The sequence below is a fragment of the Anolis carolinensis genome, chromosome 3 (assembly GCF_035594765.1).
Source record: "Anolis carolinensis isolate JA03-04 chromosome 3, rAnoCar3.1.pri, whole genome shotgun sequence".
Taxonomy (NCBI): domain Eukaryota; kingdom Metazoa; phylum Chordata; class Lepidosauria; order Squamata; family Dactyloidae; genus Anolis; species Anolis carolinensis.
This window is the reverse complement of record NC_085843.1, coordinates 174465521-174485117: the sequence shown is the minus strand read 5'-3', so window position 1 is coordinate 174485117 and position 19597 is coordinate 174465521. Positions and strand designations below refer to the sequence as shown.

The 19597-nt window shown below is 42.5% G+C and overlaps 1 protein-coding gene and 1 long non-coding RNA gene across 3 annotated transcripts in view; one reads left to right on the top strand and one right to left on the bottom strand.

Moving 5' to 3' along the window:
* The window catches only part of LOC134298030 (uncharacterized), a 393308-nt gene that overhangs the window by 265627 nt on the left and 108084 nt on the right, over nucleotides 1-19597 (bottom strand). The window lies entirely within an intron of this gene.
* The window catches only part of nrg3 (neuregulin 3), a 912452-nt gene continuing 898602 nt past the window's right edge, over nucleotides 5748-19597 (top strand). Inside the window, exon 1 of one of the 2 annotated variants that reach the window (XM_062977408.1) lies at nucleotides 5748-7557. In XM_062977408.1, coding sequence (XP_062833478.1) covers nucleotides 6828-7557 — 730 coding nt within the window. In that variant the 5' untranslated portion in view covers nucleotides 5748-6827. The remainder of the gene's footprint in view (nucleotides 7558-19597) is intronic. The other variant, XM_003223274.4, reaches the window with a different exon arrangement.

Below are 19597 nucleotides of genomic sequence, written 5' to 3'. Positions count from 1 at the left end.
ATAAGCAGATAGATGTGGCAGTTTGAACTTCCCAAAAATTTTTTGACCAAGGGTTAAACTAGGGGTGGTTTTACCACAAAAATCCAGTCTAGAAGTGGATTAAAAGGAACCAGTTTCACTGCAGGATGATTGGATGAACAAGTCTATAACCTTTTTGAAGCCAAGAAGGTGATTACATAAGATACAAACTGTCAGGGTATTGTGAATTGTGTGAAATGTTAAAATCAATCTAGGTTGTTAGAAATGCCTTCTGTGTTGGTTTCGGCAGGGCATTTCAGTAGTTATGGAGTTAATAAGAACCTGCTTTGATTGACGTATCACAGGACCAATGGGGTCAAGTTTGTTTGACCGGGACTTCCTTCTTGCTCTGTGGAATGCAGGGGAGTGTTGTTAGTGTGTGTGTTCGGCGTTGAGCATTCGCTGGAGATGGACTATGAATGCTATGCTCTGAAGCCGAGAAATGCAACTGTAAATAGATTTGTAAATAAAGTTTAACAACAGTTGATTTTCAACTGACCCCTTCGCCTGCTGGAGTGTTTGTTGACCAGTGCTGATTCTCCGCATGGGAAGACAGTCTGGAGAAAGAGGTGAGACCGGGATGATGAATTTTGGAATCCACTCTGCACCCCATCATCCTCTGACTGGCCTCAAACTGCTTCACTGAGTTTTTTTCTCATTTATCAGGCATATGAGGTAAAAATAAAAGGGAAAATTACAAGTAGCAGCAGAGGTAATAAATTCTCTTTCCCATAGGGTGAATTAGTCCCCTTGCTGTTCAGCCATGCCCTTAGGAAATCCTTGGCACCCCCCCCCCCAATTTGGGATCTTTTACTGTGCTTTAACAGCTGCGGGTATCTACAACGTTCTCCTCATTTTGTGGAGCTTATTTTGCCTTGGATCTGGAATACACAGGAGTCAGCTGCAAGCACATTATTTAACAGAACTTGAACTTTCCTAGAATTTTTTTAAATGCTGTATCATTCTTGATAATATAATAATAATAATAATTTTATTCGTATACCCCGCCCCATCTCCCCGAAGGGACTCGGGGCAGCTTACATGGGGCCAAGCCCCATGGGGCCATTCTTGATGCATTTTACAGTGTGCATTGGAAGTGTACATTTTGTGGACACCTTGTCCCCCAGCTGACATTCAAACTGCATTATAGTGTCTGTGTAAAACTGCCCTGGATGTTATAAGGAATGCATATAACTGAGAACAAAATGATTACTCAATTTCCCCTCTGCAATGGAATTTTCTCAGCTATCTAATCAACAATATGACAAAGAAGCATACTTGGAAAATTAAACCCATATATATCTTCTCATGAAATCACAAAACCCACTAAATGCAAGATGTGTAGGTGAGGAAAATTGGGTTTCTTTTACTTCTTCAGGAAACATTTAAATAGTACAATCAAAGAAAGGCATGCCAGTTTGAACCTATGTTCACCTTCAAATGGTCAAAATTAATAAGTCAAATAATGCAAGACTGGAGGGTTACAGATTCATCTGTGTTTTTCACAAGAGCACAAATTGGAAACAGACACAGAAGAATGGTCTGGGAGACCATATTCCCTGTAAGCAATGCCGCCCTGAAACTATTTGTATTGAAATTCACAATGTTTAAATGATTCATAAATGATCTGGAGGTGGGATATACAATTGGATAATCCAGTTTGTTCACAATAGTAAAATCCAAAACTATGGTGAAGAACCCAATAATATTTTTGTCTCATTGTAAAAATGGCTAGCATATAGCAAATGATATTGAAGGTGTAGTGATGTACAACTGGAGATGAGTTATCTAGTAGGAAACTTATGGTCCCTCATATGTTAACTGGACTACAGTAACCATTACATATCCTGATTTTGGTGATGAGATGCGGTCAAGTCACATTTAGAGGATCACAGGTTACCCACCCTCATTTAATAATTTAAGGAAAATTGTGAATATGCCTGTAAAGTCAAAACAAAAGAACAGGAAACTCTTGATACGTACTTCCTTTTCTTCTTCTGAATGATCTCTGAATTGGTTGGAGTTGCACGAGAAACTGAGGAAAGGGATACTGAGGTTGTCGTATACAGCTTGCTAGAAATATTAACTTAAAATGTAATAGCAAGGGAAAATGTAAACTCAAGAAAGTGATCGAAATCAAGATTGCCTTTGTATAAACAAACTCCTGACTGTTGGAATACTGTGCACCAGATTGAAAATTCATGAAAGATAGGATCTGGAAAAGGCACCCAATTGAGAAACAAAAATGATTTGTGTGTGTTAAACTTTCTTTTCTGTGTCACTGGTAAAGCATTGGGGTTTTTTAGTTTGTTATGTGTGCGAGGGGGTGGGGGTTAGGGAAACAAATGTGTTTTTTTTAAGTTTATGAGATGATAAATGGTACAAATAGGCTGGACATAATTTTTCTAGTCTTTTACTGCCACTATATTTTGAAGTACTTGAGATTATTTTGTAGTGTGTGTTTGAGAAGGTGGATTCAAGGAGCATAATTCAGTGGCTCTTAGGAACTGTAAGATACTGAACCATACAGTGAGAGGAATACCACTCTTGGCTGTTCATATGCCTCCAAGAGCATCTGGTTCGCCACTGCTGGAAATAAAATGTTGGATTAAATAGGCTTTCCATAAGATCCCACAAGACTATTCTAATGAAAGCATTGAAACTAAAGGCCTCTGCGCAGAGACTTGAAAGATGCTATCCATGGTGCTGAACCAATTAGAAAGCTGTGGCTGAGATTCAGCAATTTGGACAGCCTGCATAGAATTTCTGAAACCCTAAGTAATACATATAGAATGAATGCAGTTTGAAAACTTTCACCCCCAAGGCTCAATGCTGTGAAAACATGGGAGTTGTAGTTATATGAGGTCTTTAGCCTTCTTTGCCAGAGTGCCTCAGCAAGCTAAACATCTCAGCATTCCATAACACTGATTCATGGCAGTTAAAGGGGTGTCAAACTGCCTTCATTCTACAGTGTAGATGCACCTCAAGAGGAAACTCAGGAAACTATCACCTGTCAAAGTCCCTGCTGATCTGGCCCCCAAATCCGGTCCATTGTTCTGCTCCTCCAATGACCAAGCAGTTGCATCTGAGAAATCTGCAACAGGGTGGGAATCCAACCAAAACATCTTATCTGTCTCTCCCCCCAAAAACCGACTCACATTTCTGATAGGTGTGCCTGGGATACAAGATACTGCTATACAAGGTGAATACTGCTTTTGGTAATAATAATAATAATAATAATAATAATAATAATAATAATAATAATAATAATAATAATAATAACTCAGCCATTATCAGGACCTCAAAATCAAACTACAAAGGCTCTGGCATACAGGTGGTCCCGGTGGTGACTGGCAAACTGGGTGCCGTGCCAAAAGTTCTCAGCTGGCATTTGGAAACAATAAACATTGACAAAATTATGATCTCTCAACTGCAAAAGGCCACATTACTGGGATCTGCGCGCATCATCCGAAAATACATCACACAGTCCTAAACACTTGGGAAGTGTCCGACTTGTGATTTTGTGATACGAAATCCAGCATATAGATCTCGTTTGCTGTGTCATATTATGTCTTTGTGTCAATAATAATAATAATAATAATAATAATAATAATAATAATAATAATAATAATACAACTTTATTTTTACCCTGCCCTCTCTCCCCAATAGGACTCAGGGTACTGGGATGCTGTTAAATAGTGGAATTTATATTAGCACATTCCAATTGTGCTTCTTACTAATGCAAGATGTACATTCGCTATGAGAGCTAGACTTTAGGGCCTCCGGTTGTGATGGGTCTCTAAATATATGGGTGCATTTATGGATAGATACATATATCCATTTACTGTTTCTGTCTTAGTTCTACTTTCTGTTAGGATAATAGACTCTACCTTTGGCAATGCTATGAGGTTGTTTACAATGGAAAAAAAAGATAAGAGTCTTTGCATAACTGTATTCACCCCTCCCCTATACAATGACAGAAGGTGCATCTATATTGTATTGTTGAAGATGTTCATGGACAGAATCACTGGGGTTTTGTGTGGTTTCCAGGCTGTGTGGCCATGTTCCAGCAGCATTCTACTGATTTTTCACCTGAATTCATGGCTGGCATTTTCTGATCCTCTGAAGATCCTTTGAAGATGCCAACCACAGATCCTTTGAAGATGCCAACCACAGGTTCAGGAGAAACATTGGGAGAAAATGCTGATAGAACATGGCCATACAGCCTGAAAAACACATAACACTCTTGCATCTATATTGTACAATTAATGCAGTTTGAGCCCATGTTAACAATCATGTTTCCATACTATGTAATCCTGGGAGGAGGAGCTTTCTCAAGGCCTCACTGGATTACAACTTCCAAGGTTCCATGGCAATTAAAGTGGGCATCAAACTGTATTAATTTCATGTGTTATCAAAGGCATTCATGGCCGGAATCATTGGGTTGCTGTGAGTTTTCTGGGCTATATGACCATGTTCCAGAAGCATTATCTCCTGATGTTTCACCCACATCTATGGCAGGCATCCTCAGAGATTGAGGGGTCTGTTGGAAACTAGGCAAGTGGGGTTTATATATCTGTGGAATGTCCAGGATGGGAGAAAGAACTCTTGTCTGCTTGAGGCACATGTGAATGTTGCAATTTGCCATCTTGGTTAGCATTTAATGGCCTTGTCTTTAATGGACAAGTCTACATAAGGAACACCAAACGCAACATTGCCCAACCACGAATCAGAAAACATGAAAGGTACTGCAGGCTAATTCAACCAGAGAAGTCAGCCATAACAGAGCACTAGATGAACCAACCTGCACAAAGCATATTATTTGAGAACACAGAAATGCTGGACCATTCTAACAATGACTATGTCAGGCTACACAGAGAAGCCATTGAAATCCACAAGAATGTGGACAATTTAAACAGAAAGGAGGAAACCATGAAAATGAACAAAATCTGGCTACCAGTATTTTAAAAAATCTAAAATCAGAACAGTAAATAAAGAACAACACTCAAAAAGCAGGGGAATTCCAGACAAGAATCAATCAGGGCCATCTAACACTTCCCAACAAAGGATTCCCCGAAGCAGGAATTAGCCAGGCCTTGAAGCTGCAAGGCTTTTCAATTCCAATCAAGGTGACTAATTGCAACACTCACACATGCCTCAAACAGACAAGAGTTCTTTCTCCCACCCTGGACCTTCAACAGATACATAATATCCAATATCCAATATACCTCACAACCTCTGAGGAGGCTTGCCATAGATGCGGATGAAACATCAGGAGAGAAAGCTTCAGGAACATGGCCATACAGCCCGGAAAATTGACAGCAACCTGGAAACCTTAGGAGAGAATGCTTCTGGAACATGACACTTCCACTGTGATGGTCAACCTTTGATACCAACTTGATGGAGCAGCCAGTGAAGGAGGTTGCAGAGGGAATGTGTGGCAAAAGTGAGATTTATTGTGGATGTCCAGAATCACTGGGTTGCTGTATGGCCACCTTCCAGTAGCATTCTCTCCTGATGTTTCGCCTGCATCGGTGGCTGACATCTTCAGAGGTTCTGTGAGATTTCCCCCAGGAAGGGATTATGGGTTCTTTTCGTCTTGTGCTTCATGAGAGTGGGAATGGACTAACCCCTGGAAAGCCGCTGAGGTGGGAAGGACCCTGTCTTCCTCTCGCGGGAGCCGCAGGAAGCTTGGGGAGGAAGTCCTCCCATCGGGAAAAGGATCCGCCGGGATCCTTGTGTTCAAGAAAAGCATCCACCCTTCGGGGTGGGGAGCGGGGCGGCGGCTTCCTTGCCGAGCAATAGCAAAACACTGAAAAGGCATGAAAAGGGGAGGAGGATTGGTACTTCGCCTCGCCGTTGCCACCACCACCGTGTCCTCCTCCCGGACAATAGACGTCTTCCCCTCCCTCTTAAGGCAGCATTTGGCAAAGAGAAGGAAGCCTTCGGAAGCCTGGCTGCCGGTGGGTCCCCGACTCCCCTCTTCCTTGCAGCCTCATCTCTCTCAATCTCTCTCGCTCTCTTTCTGCCTCCGGATTGGTCCCTCCTTTGGAAAGCGCTGTCCAAGGGTTGGCTGCAGGGCTGCTGAATAACAGGTGCAGTTTGCTGCTCCGTCGCTTCGGGGAGAGAGAGAGAGGGAAAGAAAAAATATAGCAAGAGGGAGGGGAAGGAGCAGGGAGGGAGGGAGAGGGAGGAGGAGGAGAGCCCAGCAGCCCAGGAATGTTGCTCCATCCCTCCGCCGCCGTTTGTGGGGGACAACAGCGGGGCAGCACCCCAAACCTGGAAGAGATTGTGCTTTGATTTCCCTGTGGCAGCTGAATGCGGATCTTTGGGCTTCAAAGAGAAGGGAGAGAGAGAGAAAAAAAGCCAGCGATACAGCGAGGAGAGTGAGAGGAGGCGGCATCGTCGTCCGAGGAGGTGGATTCATTGGATTCTCTTCAGCCGGGAATAAGGAACGAGTGTGTTTCTGGTCCTCTCACCGCACCATTCTTTATTTTTATTTTTTTTTCCTTTTTGGGAGAATCCTCGCAGAAGGAGACAACCAGGAATGGAAGATTGATTGTATATTTTTGGGGGATATATCTATTGCCGGGGGATGGGGCTCTTTGGGTTGTTTGAGCTGATTCAGCTGATTCAGCGGCTGCAAAAGGGAGGCTCCGATGCTTCGGGGAGGTGGCGGGAAATGCCCTTTTGGTAACTGACCCCGGCGGAGAAGCCCCTGCCCCTCTTTCACCCCGTGCCCGTTTTCCCCGCCGCCCCCCGATGCCTGTGTTGCCCCCCGAAGGAGGCTGCGAGGGGCCCCTAGGAGGATGAGCGAAGGGGTCGGTGCCGCAGCCTCCGCTGCCGAGGGAGCTGCTGCTGCTGCTGCGGGCGGCGATGGCGGCCCCGATCCCCCTCCTCCTCCCGCGGCGCCGGCCCGGGAGCTCCGCTGCAGCGACTGCATCGTCTGGAACCGCCAGCAGACCTGGCTGTGCGTGGTGCCGCTCTTCATCGGCTTCGTGGGCCTCGGGCTGAGCCTCATGCTGCTCAAGTGGATCGTGGTGGGCTCCGTCAAGGAGTACGTGCCCACCGAGCTCATGGATTCCAAAGGCATCGAGCAAGACCCCTTCTTCCTCTCCAAGCAGCCCACGACGCCGCCCAAAAGCCTCGAGCCTAATGCTGCCACCGCCACGTCGAGGACGCCCAACCGGATCAGCACCATGGCCAAAGCCTTGCCCACGAGGGTGCCCGGCACAAGGGGGCCCATCCGGGCGAGGACCACGACCACCGCACGGCACACAGTGGCGCCCCCTTTCTCCTCCACCACCACCGTCACCACCACCACCACCTTCGCAGCCCCTTCTTCCTCCCGCCCTGCGCCGGGCGCCCCCAACACCCCACCGCCCGCGCCCCTCTGGCCTACTGCGGCATACACTACCTCCTCCTACAAGACCTATCTCCAGGACTCGGCGCCCTCCTGGACCTTATCGCCCTTCCAAGAGGGCAGCACCACCACCACCACCACTGTCCCGCCCGAGGCCAACACCAGCCCCAAATACCGTGAGTGGACCGCAAACTTGGGCTCAGAGGGGAGGGGTATACATTTGCACCTCTTTGGTTTGTTGGTTTCCATTTGGTGAGGAAAATACTCTTCTGGTGGTGTTTAAGTCTTTCATGTCCTGCCATAGGACCCATAGATTTCACCAAGCACTTCACATGACTAGGAGCCCCTGATGACGCAGTGGGTTAAACTGCTGAGCGAAAAGTTCGCAGGAGTGGAGTGAGCTCCCACTGTTAGCCCCAGCTTCTGCCAACCTAGCAATTTGAAAACATGCAAATGTGAGTAGATCAATAGGTACTGCTTCTGCGGGAAGGGAACGGCACTCCATGCAGTCATGCCAACCGCATGACCTAGAAGGTGTCTATGGACAACGCTGGCGGGTTAAACTGCTGAGCAAAAGGTTCTCAGCAGTTGAGTGAGCTCCCACTGTTAGCCCCAGCTTCTGCCAACCTAGCAATTTGAAAACATGCAAATGTGAGTAGATCAATAGGTACTTCTTCTGTGGGAAGGGAATGGCGCTCCATGCAGTCATGCCAGCCGCATGACCTAGGAGGTGTCTATGGACAACGCCGGTGGGTTAAACTGCTGAGCAAAAGGTTCGCCGGAGTGGAGTGAGTTCCTGTCATTAGCCCCAGCTTCTGCCAACCTAGCAGTTTGAAAACATGCAAGTGTGAGTAGATCAATAGGTACTGCTTTTGCGGGAAAGGAACGGCGCTCCATGCAGTCATGCCAGCCACATGACCTGGGAGGTGTCTACAGACAATGCCGGCTCTTCGGCTTAGAAATGGAGATGAGCACCAACCCCCAGAGTCAGAAACGACTGGACTTAATGTCAAGGGGAAACCTTTACTTTTCACACGACTAATATAAACTTAACCTCAGGGGAAAACCTTTACTTTTTTAATATAGACTATTATTGTTTTATACTTGTAGCTATTGCTGTATTTTATTGATTTTAACCAAGTGAGATATTTATGCTGGCTCTTATCATTTTATGTTATTGTTTCTGCATTTTTTGTACTTGGTGTGTCGCACCTTTGAGTGCCTTGTAAGCCACCCTGAGTCCCTCTGGGAGATGGTGGCGGGTTATAAATAAAGTTTTATATTGTTATTATTATTATTATAGATTCAGGCAAAATGTCAGGAGAGAATGCTACTGGAACATGGCCATACAGCCCGAAAAACTCATAGTAACCCACTCTTCTAATCCCTTTACCTCCCCACTTTACCCAACCTTATCCACTTGATCGAAGTTCTCTGGTTGCTGCCCATTGCTGTTCCTTCCTTCCCTCTCTTTTCCTCCCTTCTCTTCCTCTCTCTCTCTCTCTCTCTCTCTTTTGGGTGATGATGGAGGTGCAACCCTCCTAGCAGCCACTGGAGGTGGAGATCATTCAGGAGAGAAGAAAGAGAGAGAGACAGAGAGAGGCATCAACCCACTCCTCCTCTTCTGCTTTGTCTAAATTCTATAGTGAATGATACTCTTAACAAGACCAAAAGAGATAGAGGAATGTGTTGCTGTGACTTTTCGCTATGTTGCTGTATGGCCATGTTCCAGTAGCATTCTCTCCTGACATTTCACCTGCATCTATGGCAGATTTGTCCAGAGGTCTGTGGGATTTTTGTGTGTGTCAGGAGCAACTTGAAAAACTGCAAGTTGCTTCTGGTGTGAGAGAATTGGCCGTCTGCAAAGATGTTGCCCAGGGGATGCCCGGATGTTTGATGTTTTATCATCCAGTGGGAGGCTTCTCTCGTGTCCCTGCATGAGAAGCTGGAGCTGACAAACAGAAGCTCACCCTATTCCCTGGATTCAAACCGCAGATCTTTCGGTCAGCAGTCCTGCAGGCACAAGGGTTTAACCCATTGCACCACTGGGGGCTCCTGTCTGTGGGAATGAGGCAATGTATCAGGTGGAAAGGAGAGCTACCTGGCCTTATTTATCAAATCAAACCCAAAATAGTTTGTTGTGCAAATCAAGGCTGTGACAAAAAAAGGGACAGGGTGCACAGAATAGTACCCTTCAAAGACAATGGGATGCAAACAATAACATACAAAGGCTGTCACCATGCTCATACAAAGTGCAAAAACAATGTGAATTATGGATAGGGTGTTGTGTGGTTATCTGGGCTGTATGGCCGTGTTCTAGCAGCATTTTTTCCAGAGGTTTTGCCTGCATCTGTGGCTGGAATTATGGATACATTATGGGGGAGGGGTCTAGTATTCTTAAGAGGTGCTGCTTGGGGTTCCTGAGCTCTGTGGGTCTTGAAGGAGGCCAAGCAGGCTGACCTTGAAGTGTCTGTGGCTTTGGGGAAAGTTCAGAACTGGAGAAAAGTGCTGTGCTGTGTGCGCATTGGGTCAAGCCTTGTGTTGTAACCATGATGGTTGTCTTCCTTTCTGATATGAGCTGCCTCCTTTGAGAAACACTTCCCTTCCCTGACCCACACATTTTGAAAATGAGCCTTCCTTTCTTCCTTTTAAAAAGGAAGGAGGAGAGCAACCCACCCTAGAGTATCTTTGCCTCAGTGTTGGGAAATCATCTTTTCCTCTCCTCCTCCAGCCTCATCAAAGGGAGGGTATCAATGGAGTGATCATATTCCCAGGAATGTGGGTGGATGGGTGGGGATCCGTGGGGAGGGGCGAGGAGATCTAGGGAGCGTATCTATCACTGATGCTCCCCCTTCCCAGCCTCTTTACAGTACTCACCCCCCCTTTTTTCTCATTTGAAAATGAGTTGGATTGAGTACAAGCTCAGCTGAAGGTTATCTAGGACAAACATCATCTCTCTGCTTGTACTAAGCCAACTTCTGGGATGCTGCTATTTAAGGGACTGTGCGTATGTCTGTGTGGGGAGGCATTGTGTGGTTGCAGCTTGGTTACCACCCCCACCTCCCCTCCTTCTTGGATACAATACAGGGAGCTGCTTTCCTCACTTTGGGGGATGCAAATCCGTTTCAATGGTGCCATCTGAAGCAATTGCCTTGCCCTGCGCCTCCTCCCTTCTGCGCACTGATCTGTTGGCTTTGCGGATTGAAGTCGTCTGTTCTTCCCCTTTCTGTCTTTACTGAAAGCTCTTTGCTGCTCCTAACCTGGGGTGAAGAAGGATGCCTAGAAGCTGAAGGATGGTGTGATGTGGGGGAGGAAGACAAAAGGGTTAGAGGGTGAGAGGTGGGGAAAATGTGGGTACCAGCCTGGTTAGAAAAGGACAGTGCATGTCAATACAGCTTCATTGGTGCTGAGCAAAAAGGTGATTTTTTCAGAAGTCAGTGGGCAAACCTATAAGATGCTATTGATATATATCCTTCTTATGTCATCAAGGGGATGTAGATAATCCTCCCCATGTAAGATCTTCCTATTCCAGAGTGTGCTAACACTGTGCTAACACCTTTCCCATTCCCTCCCAGCCTGTTGGATTCTCCCTCTATACCCACTTTATATCCAACCCTTTGTTTTTAAAGATCCTTTGGAGTGGAAATCTACTGGGCATTTCCCTGATGTTTTGTATGGCCCTCACATGCTGTGACCAAGGAAGGTGGGCAGATGATGTTGTGAAATGGGGAGATTTTACAATACCTGCAGCAGCAGCCCATTTCCCTCTCCTGTTTTCATCTGTTCTCTCTCTCTCTCTCTCTCTCTCTCTCTCTCTCTCTCTCTCTCTCTCTCTCTCTCACACACACACACACACACACACACATATATACACACAAAACAATAAAAAAAAGGCTGAGAAATCTCCCACGATTTTCAAATCTTCCAATATTTTATTTTTACTTTATTTATCCAAGCTTTCTCCCCATATAGGGGTGTCTGACATCAAGAAGTCTTAGATTATAGAAACTGCTCAATCCATGGTTGTTATCTGACTGGTCTTGTTTCACACCCTTCCCAATTCATTCTATCTTCCCAACTCCTGTCCTCCCTTTCCTTCTTCCTCTTCTTCTTCACATGCACACGCCATGGCATATGTGTGAAAATGGACTTTTTGTAGTTGAAGGCAATCCTTGGTCCAGAATTTGCAAGTAAAATGACTTCAATCAAAGGTTACATCAGGATGTTCCCTCCCTTGTCTCTGTCACTTCCAACTCCCCACCCCGGCTTTGCTGAAACACAAAATACGTGAAGTGCAAATCCACCAGAAATTGACCCTGTTTGAGCACATTGATAGCCTGTGATTATCATTAACAGGAGATTAAATAGATTACATAAAAAAAGGATTGGCATTTATAGGGCATGTGGAATTTCCTCTCACTCACTCCCCGCCCAACAGCCAAGCTGCACAATTTTCTGATACAGATAATCTTTCGATCAGGTTACAGTAGGAGCAGAGCAAAAGAGAGATTGTCATCTTTGCTTTGTGGATGAATGACATGGGGGTGCTCAACCTCCTGACCTGAGACTGGCATATCTAGCTCACTTTGATCTTTGATACCGTTATTTTTAAAGTTCTTTGTTGGAAAGAGCAGGGACATAAAAAGGAATAAATGTTTTGAAAATCCTTTTTGGTCTCCAGCTGCAGCTGCTTGTTTCTGCTCATTCAGTGATTCTTGCTATTATATTTTTTAAAAAAGACAAATAAAGAAAAGCAGTTTCAGCAATATTGAATTAATATGAATATGACATTAGCTACAAGCACTGTCTAGGCAGGTTCCTGCATCCAGACTGGGAAAACACATGTATAAAAGAGAAAAATCTTTCTACTTAGCACGAGGTCTGAAAAGTGGCAGAACTCATTATGTGTAGCAGGATCCTTAGGACTTCAACAGATACAGATATTCTAGTAGAAGCCATGATAGTCCAAGTAGAATAAAATGGTGTTGTCAAAGACTTTCATGGCTGGAATCACTACGTTGCTGTGAGTTTTCTGGGCTGTCTGGCCATGTTTCAGAAGCATTCTCTCTTGACTTTTGCCCACAAAATCCAGGGTGGAAGAGAGAACAATCTTCTGTTGGAGGCAAGTGTGAATGTTGCAAACAATCACCTTGATTAGCATTGAAAAGCTTTGCAGATGCAAAGCCTAGCTGCTTCTTGCCAGAGAAGTCAGCCATAGCAGAACACTTGATGAACCAATCTGAACACAGCATATTATTTGAGAATACAAAAATGCTGGAACACTCTAGCAACCGCTATGTCAGACAACATAGAAAAGCATGTTGACAATTTCAACAGAAAGGAGGAACCATTGAATATGAACAAAACCTGGCTACCAGTATGTAAAAAAACTCTAAAATCAGAGTAAAATCAGTGTTGTGAATAAACAATAACACTCTGAAAACAGGAAAAATCCAGACAGGAATCAATCAGGGCCAGCTAACACCTCCCAACAAAGGATTTCCTCAGGCAAGAAGCAGCCAGGCTTTGAATCTGCAAGGCATTTCAGTGCAAATCAAGGTGATTAAATGCAACATTCACACTTGCCTCCAACAGACAAGAGTTTTTTCTCCCACCCTGGGCCTTCCACAGATTTATAAATCCCATTTGCTTAGTTTCCAATATACCTCACAACCTCTGAGGATGCCTGCTATAGATGCAGACAAAACATCAGGAGAGAATGCTTAGTGTCCAACCTAAGGGTCATATGGAAGAACCATCAGAATTCTCTTGTAATATTATTCTGTAGCTCATAGATTGCAGCAGAGATACCCAAACTGGGAAAGTTGTCACTATAAGGAGGGCACAGAAATCTCTTTTGGTGTAAGTTGTGAGAACAGAGGAGCAATGGAGTCTACCTTGTTTTCTGTAGGACTACATCCTTGTCCATGTATGTGATAACAGGCATTAACAGATCTACAGGAGGAAAGTGATCAATGAACACAACCAGGAGTGTAGCAGTAGCTGCACTGGTGTTAGCAGTGATTTAGATGAGGAAATACTATTTCACCAAGCTCTTATATTGTCAATGACTTTAATAATATTATCATCATGTTATCCTCTTCTGAGGCTTAGATGGCCAGCAGGCTACGCAAAATAGATTCTTACTAGATTTCGGCTTAAAACCTCATACAGTAATCTACATTCGTTGTATCCTACTGTTGGTACAAGGGATAGTGAAGACATCTGACAGAGACAGCAATGTTTATAGCATCTGAACTAACAGAAGCCATCTTTTGATGCATTGACAGTTTAACAATTTCTGATGCTAGTTTTAAATATATGGGAAATGCTGGCCCAAAATGCAGAACTGCATGAAATAAAGGATGAGATGGAACCTTCCCATTCCCATCCCAAAATTTCCACATACAAAAGCCGAACAAGTTAAAATTACGTCAATACAGACAATCGGGCAGTGTTCCCCAATACATCATGAAAGTAGAGGGTAGTTTAGAAAGTGATGATAAGACCACGTGGAATATGCAGCTGTGTTTATTCTGTACCCTTCCACATCTGTCACCAGATTTAGCTGTCTCATGGTGCCTGTCTTAGGCCAAATCATTATGTGAAGGGAAGGCTATGAGACTGAAAATATGCCCTGCCTGTAGAAATTGCCATTTATGGCACTAGAAAGCAGTGTAGTCCACAAGGAAAGGTTCTGTTGTGTTTTTACCCTCTGTATGACAGAGGGAAAAGAAGCTGAAAATACAAGATTTGTATGTTTGACAATAACTAGCCAAGCAATGCAGGTGGTGAATGACTCCTGCTTCATAGAAATCAACTCATAAAAAGGCGGATACATCATATCACCCCTTCAAATCTTCCATTATATTTTTGAAGTTTTCTCCCCCACCCAAGTCTGCTCTTCAAGGAATAAAATCATAATTCATGTCAGATGATTAATCAACATGCTTTGCTGCAAATTCAAAACTGATCATTGATTTAAAGTAACCCTTCTGACTATGTTCAATAAATTTATCTGCATTTCTTGAGACAAGTGATGTGCAGCAGTCAATTTTCCTAATTCATGTCTAGATTATTTTGTTGAACTGTTATCTACTTCCAGTTGACTGTAATATTGCTTGCGGTTGATATAACATACTATTTAATCTGGTAATGATACAGTTTTGATCAGACACAAACAAAACAGTCGATCAACCAAGGAAAGGAAGTGTTTGTTTGCTTTAATTTTCCTCCCCTTCAGTATATTTGGTTCTATACAGACATTGATGTTATGTTGTTATGTAAAGCTGGAATATTATACATACACACAAGGTCTTTGCAATAATTTATCAACATAGAAAAACAGCTTCCTTTTGCACAAACGTATGGCCTAGAAAGAAATAAAGAGCAGCAAGTGCTGTTTCACACAATGTAGAAGAGCCAACACAGAATGATGTTCCAGAAAGTGTAATCAATACCCTTTTATGAAATGTAACAGCAAGCTCTTTCTGTGAGCATGAGCTGCTACCCAGGGTAGCTTTAATTTCCCTTTAGTTCACATTCAGAAATAGAATGCTTACTTACTGTGATCAATAACGTGCAACTAGTAAATACCCATCATTATGATGAGAAGAGAGTGTGCGGAAAGAGGACTGACACACTACAGAATCCCTGTGGGTGGTTTGTAGAGGACTCACAGGCACACACAAAAGTTCTCCCACTTACAGGATTCCTGTCAGTGCATGTTGAGATGGAGAACCCACGTGCAATGATTTATCACTAGTACCATATCCCCACTAGGAATAAAGAGTAAACTTTACTTAATGGGGGAAGTATAAAGGTACCTTTAGAAGTATCACTGATGTGGATGAAAATAACACTTGGTTTCTGGACCTGGAAAGTTCAGTGTCAAGGACAGAGGTTTAGATTTTCCACCTGCCAAACATGTTCTACCAGCATCCGAGACAGACACCATTTCCATGAGGCCATCACTTTGTTCTGTTTGTTGTTCCAGTTTCTTGGTAATGACAGAATGTATGATGGAATCTTCAAAACATGTATGTGATGTCACAACTGGACTTTGAAAAGCACTGCCAAGAGAGAATGTTGGAACCTGGATATGTTTCAAAAGGCTTCATGAAGGATTAGCCAAGAGGGTAAAGGCTGTGGTTAATGTTTCCTGATAGTAGATCAGGATTACAACATGGATAAAAGAGGTCACTGTCTTAAAAGGCACCCCAGACTCCCATGCTATTGGATAATTATCAGCCAGTTCCCAACATTCAATCTCTGGACAAGTTACTGGGACCCATTTTAATTTGGCTTCAGGCTTCTTTTCTGTGTATTCCTAATGGTTCTTTGAGATGTGGCTTTGGATAACATTGGGCATGGTATCTTTCTGTGTGGCATCAATGTAATAAGATTTGGAGGTACTGTTTATGTCTTATTAGGATTTGGGAAATTCCATATTGATGTCTTATGCTCTGGAATTCTTTAGCGTTCTTTCCCTTATTGCCATTTTTACATATATTTGGAAACACTCGGAGAGCGTTTCCAAAGGGTTGGGTTTGGTGCTACTGTTACAGTGATTATGCCATGTTTTTGTTATTTCCACCTAAAGGAAGCTGTTTCAGTTCTGAACAAGTGTCAATATTTTGTTGGATAAGACTATATGAATTGAAGCTTCATTCTAGCAAGACAGAGATGTTTCTGGTCAACTGAAAAATAAATCAAGGAACAGACTTCTGTCTGTGTTGATTGAGATTACATTTCCCTTAAAGATACAGGCTACCAGTTGGGGTATACTCCTGGATTTAGCCTTCAATCTGAAAACCCATTTTTCAGCTAGGAGTAAATTCGCTTAGTTAAAGCTAGTGTTTTCACTGTGCCCATTTCTGATCTGATGATTCTAAAACATGTATTTTGGATTATAGTAATATATTCCATATAGGACTGCCTTTGAAGAATATTGGAAAACTTTAGCCTGTCCAAAATCCTGCAGCCAGACTGTGGTCTTAATTTGGTTATAGGAAGAACACAGCTTACACTACTATAGTCCTATTTTGGAGCACAGTTCAAGGAGCTGGTTATAAGCTGTAAATCTCCATATGCCATAAAAACCCTTTCCAATTCAATTGAAACATCATTTAGCAATGTGCAGAGACTTTCGTTGCATACAGGCTCAGTATGCATTTGTTTCCTTGGATCCTATTTTAGATGAATTATTGAAATGGTCTGAAATTCTTGGCGGAAATCTTGTTACATGTCTTGGTGGAGAGTTAGTTTTGACCATTTATTCTGAAACCTTACAAACACTCTCTCACACATATACATAGTATCAAAAAACAAATTAATAAATAAAACTATGAAATCTACAAAAATGTTGGACACTCAGGGACATTGTGATTAGACAATGTCAACAAAAATGTAAAGTGAAATTCCACTGTAAACAATACTTTCCATATTTCTGGATAAGATGCTACCCAACCAAACTATCGGACTATCTATGCCTATATAGTTTAGTTAAACTGGCAATATCTTTCCAATTTTTTAAGCAGAATATTTAGTTGGTAGAAAAAGACAGGTGTTCTGGGCAAATAAAGCCCATATAGTGCCAATGTGGTTTATTATAGTCAGCATAGGAAAGTGGTTAGAACATTGGATCGGGATCTATGAGACTTAATGCAATTCATAGGATTTCTGACAGTGAAGATGGGATAGAAGGAGGAAAACCATGCATGCTATTTTCAGTTTAGAAAGTTAGATAAGTATAACAAAATAAAATCAATGAATAAATAAAATGGAGATGTTAGGATTAAATGAGGAACATTTATATTCATTCCATCAACATTGTTGGTGGTATTGGTGCTGCTATTCTTGTTAGTAAAAATAATAATAGTAAAAATAATACTACAGCATTGTTAACACATCTGAATCTTTATACTAGAAACATGAAACAGATTGAGTATCTCTTATCTGGAATTTTAAAATCCAAGATACACCAAAATCCAAAATGGTGAATATGGGTAGCTGAGCTAGTAAAAGTCTTGCTATTTGATAGTTCAATGCACACAAAATTTATTTCATGCATAATATTTTGAGAGATATCTTATAAAATTACATTCATGTTATGTATATAAAGTGTATATGGAACATAAATGACTTTCATGGTTAAACTTGGGTCCCATCTCCAAGATGTCTCCTTATGCATGTTTATGCAAATACAAGTATCCCAAAATCCAAAAATAAAATAAAAAATCCCAAATCCAAAACACATGCAATCACCAGTATTTCTGATGAAAGATACTCAACCTGTATTTCATAAAGCAACAGATAGGTCAAGATGGGTTCCGTGACTGAAACTTGTAGAAATATATACATGTGGTACTTTATTGAATTTAATCTTGATATTATTCTGCAGTAAATGTGGTTTGGTACATCACAGTTAAAAATAACAAGGAATAATCTATATATCATTTTCGTTTCAAGAGAAAAGTACTCTGTGTGTGTGGTTTCATGTGTGGAACATGGAGCTCAGAGAAAGCTAGATTCCTCTGACATGTATATAGGACTGCATCCTAGGCAGTTAAACATTTATGACTTTATCCAGAACTAGTAACAGCCTCCTCTGTCTGATGATAAAGCTGTTCCCCTGGTTCTCACTGGCTGGGAAATAATTTGTCCTACCAGAAGTCAGGGAAGAAGCCATTGTTCATCAGTAGAATACATGTATATAACATTTTTGTTTCATCTGCCATGTGGTCTTCTTAAATAAAAGGAAAAAAGAACTAGATAGAGAGGGGAAGTGGTTCTTCCTCTGAATGTGTACACTCAGAACAGACAACCCTAAGTTAGGTGAACAGCTAATCTGAGCTGGTATAAGACAGCTTTCTGTGAACAATGACACGAGAATAAAAGTTGTAGTAGTTAGTTACATTATGGATGGAGTATCCTAGAAGATCACATACACCAATTTAGTATAGGGACCATCATGCCCAGAGATGTTGAAAGCAGGTTCTGGTCCAGAACTGTCTATGTTATGTATGGGAACCATTGACTAGCTAGCTACATAAATGCCTTTGGGCTCGCTAGCATTGTGCCAAACCAGGAAATGGGGTGGATATCTAGCTGTGAATGAGAGAGATGGCTATGAAGAGGGAGTTCCCTTGGTTCCCTTATGTGATTTCTGTGAATCAGGAAGAGGTTCCAGAAACCTGCTGCCTTGCGGTCCCCTAAAATAGACCTCTACCATCTCTGGTTGAAATTATTTATTATTATTTATTACATGTACATAACATCACAGCACACATGCATATTAGGTCCAAGTGTCTGGGATTCATCTCTGAATCTCAAGTTCTTCCCAAGAGCCTAGGATATTAGAGGTATTTTCATATAATATGTGCAATTCCAAGAAGTGCTGCCTTCTGCAGCATGTGGATTGATGTTCTGTCCAAATTAAAGCTTTTCAAGTGCTTTTTGGGGGTTTCTTGGAATGCCCCCAAGCACACCAACCACTATTGGTTGTTCTCTTTTGCCATAGCTGTCCAATTTCAATTTGTAAGTTCTTGTATTTTGTGATCTTTTCCAGCTCTTTGTCCTTTACTCTGCTGTCTCCTGGTACTGTAATGTCTTTAATTAAAACATGTTTCTTTTCGACTACCATTATATCTGGTGTGTTATGTGGCAGGCGTTTATCTGTTCGGATTTTAAAATCCCAGAGTATTTTTGCTTCTTCGTTTTCCATGGTCTTTTTTGGCTTGTGCTGATACCAGGTTTTACTACAGGGTAGGCCATACTTCTTATAAAGGTTCCAGTGCACTATTGCTGCTAGCCTGTTGTGACGTTCAATATAGTCAGTCTGAGCTATTTTCTTGCAATTGAAAATGTGATGCTCCACTGTTTCATCACTCTCTTTGAATAAACCTCACTTGGGGCTGTTGTAGGACTTTTTAATTCTTGTTTTTATTGCATTTGTTCAGAAGGCTTGTTCTTGTGCAGCAAAAATCAGGCCTTCACTTTCCTTTTGATGAGTTCCCCTTCTAAGCCTTCTAAGATTTCTTGCTGTCAACATTCCCTTCAATTTTCTTAAAACACTGCCCATGAAGTGGCTTGCTTAGCCACTTTGCTTTTTGTGTTGTAAACTGTTGGGCTCTGTACTCTTTTTTTATTCTTTGGCTTTCAGCATCTGAGGCCCCTTCCACACAGCTGTATAAAATCCCACATTATCTGCTTTGA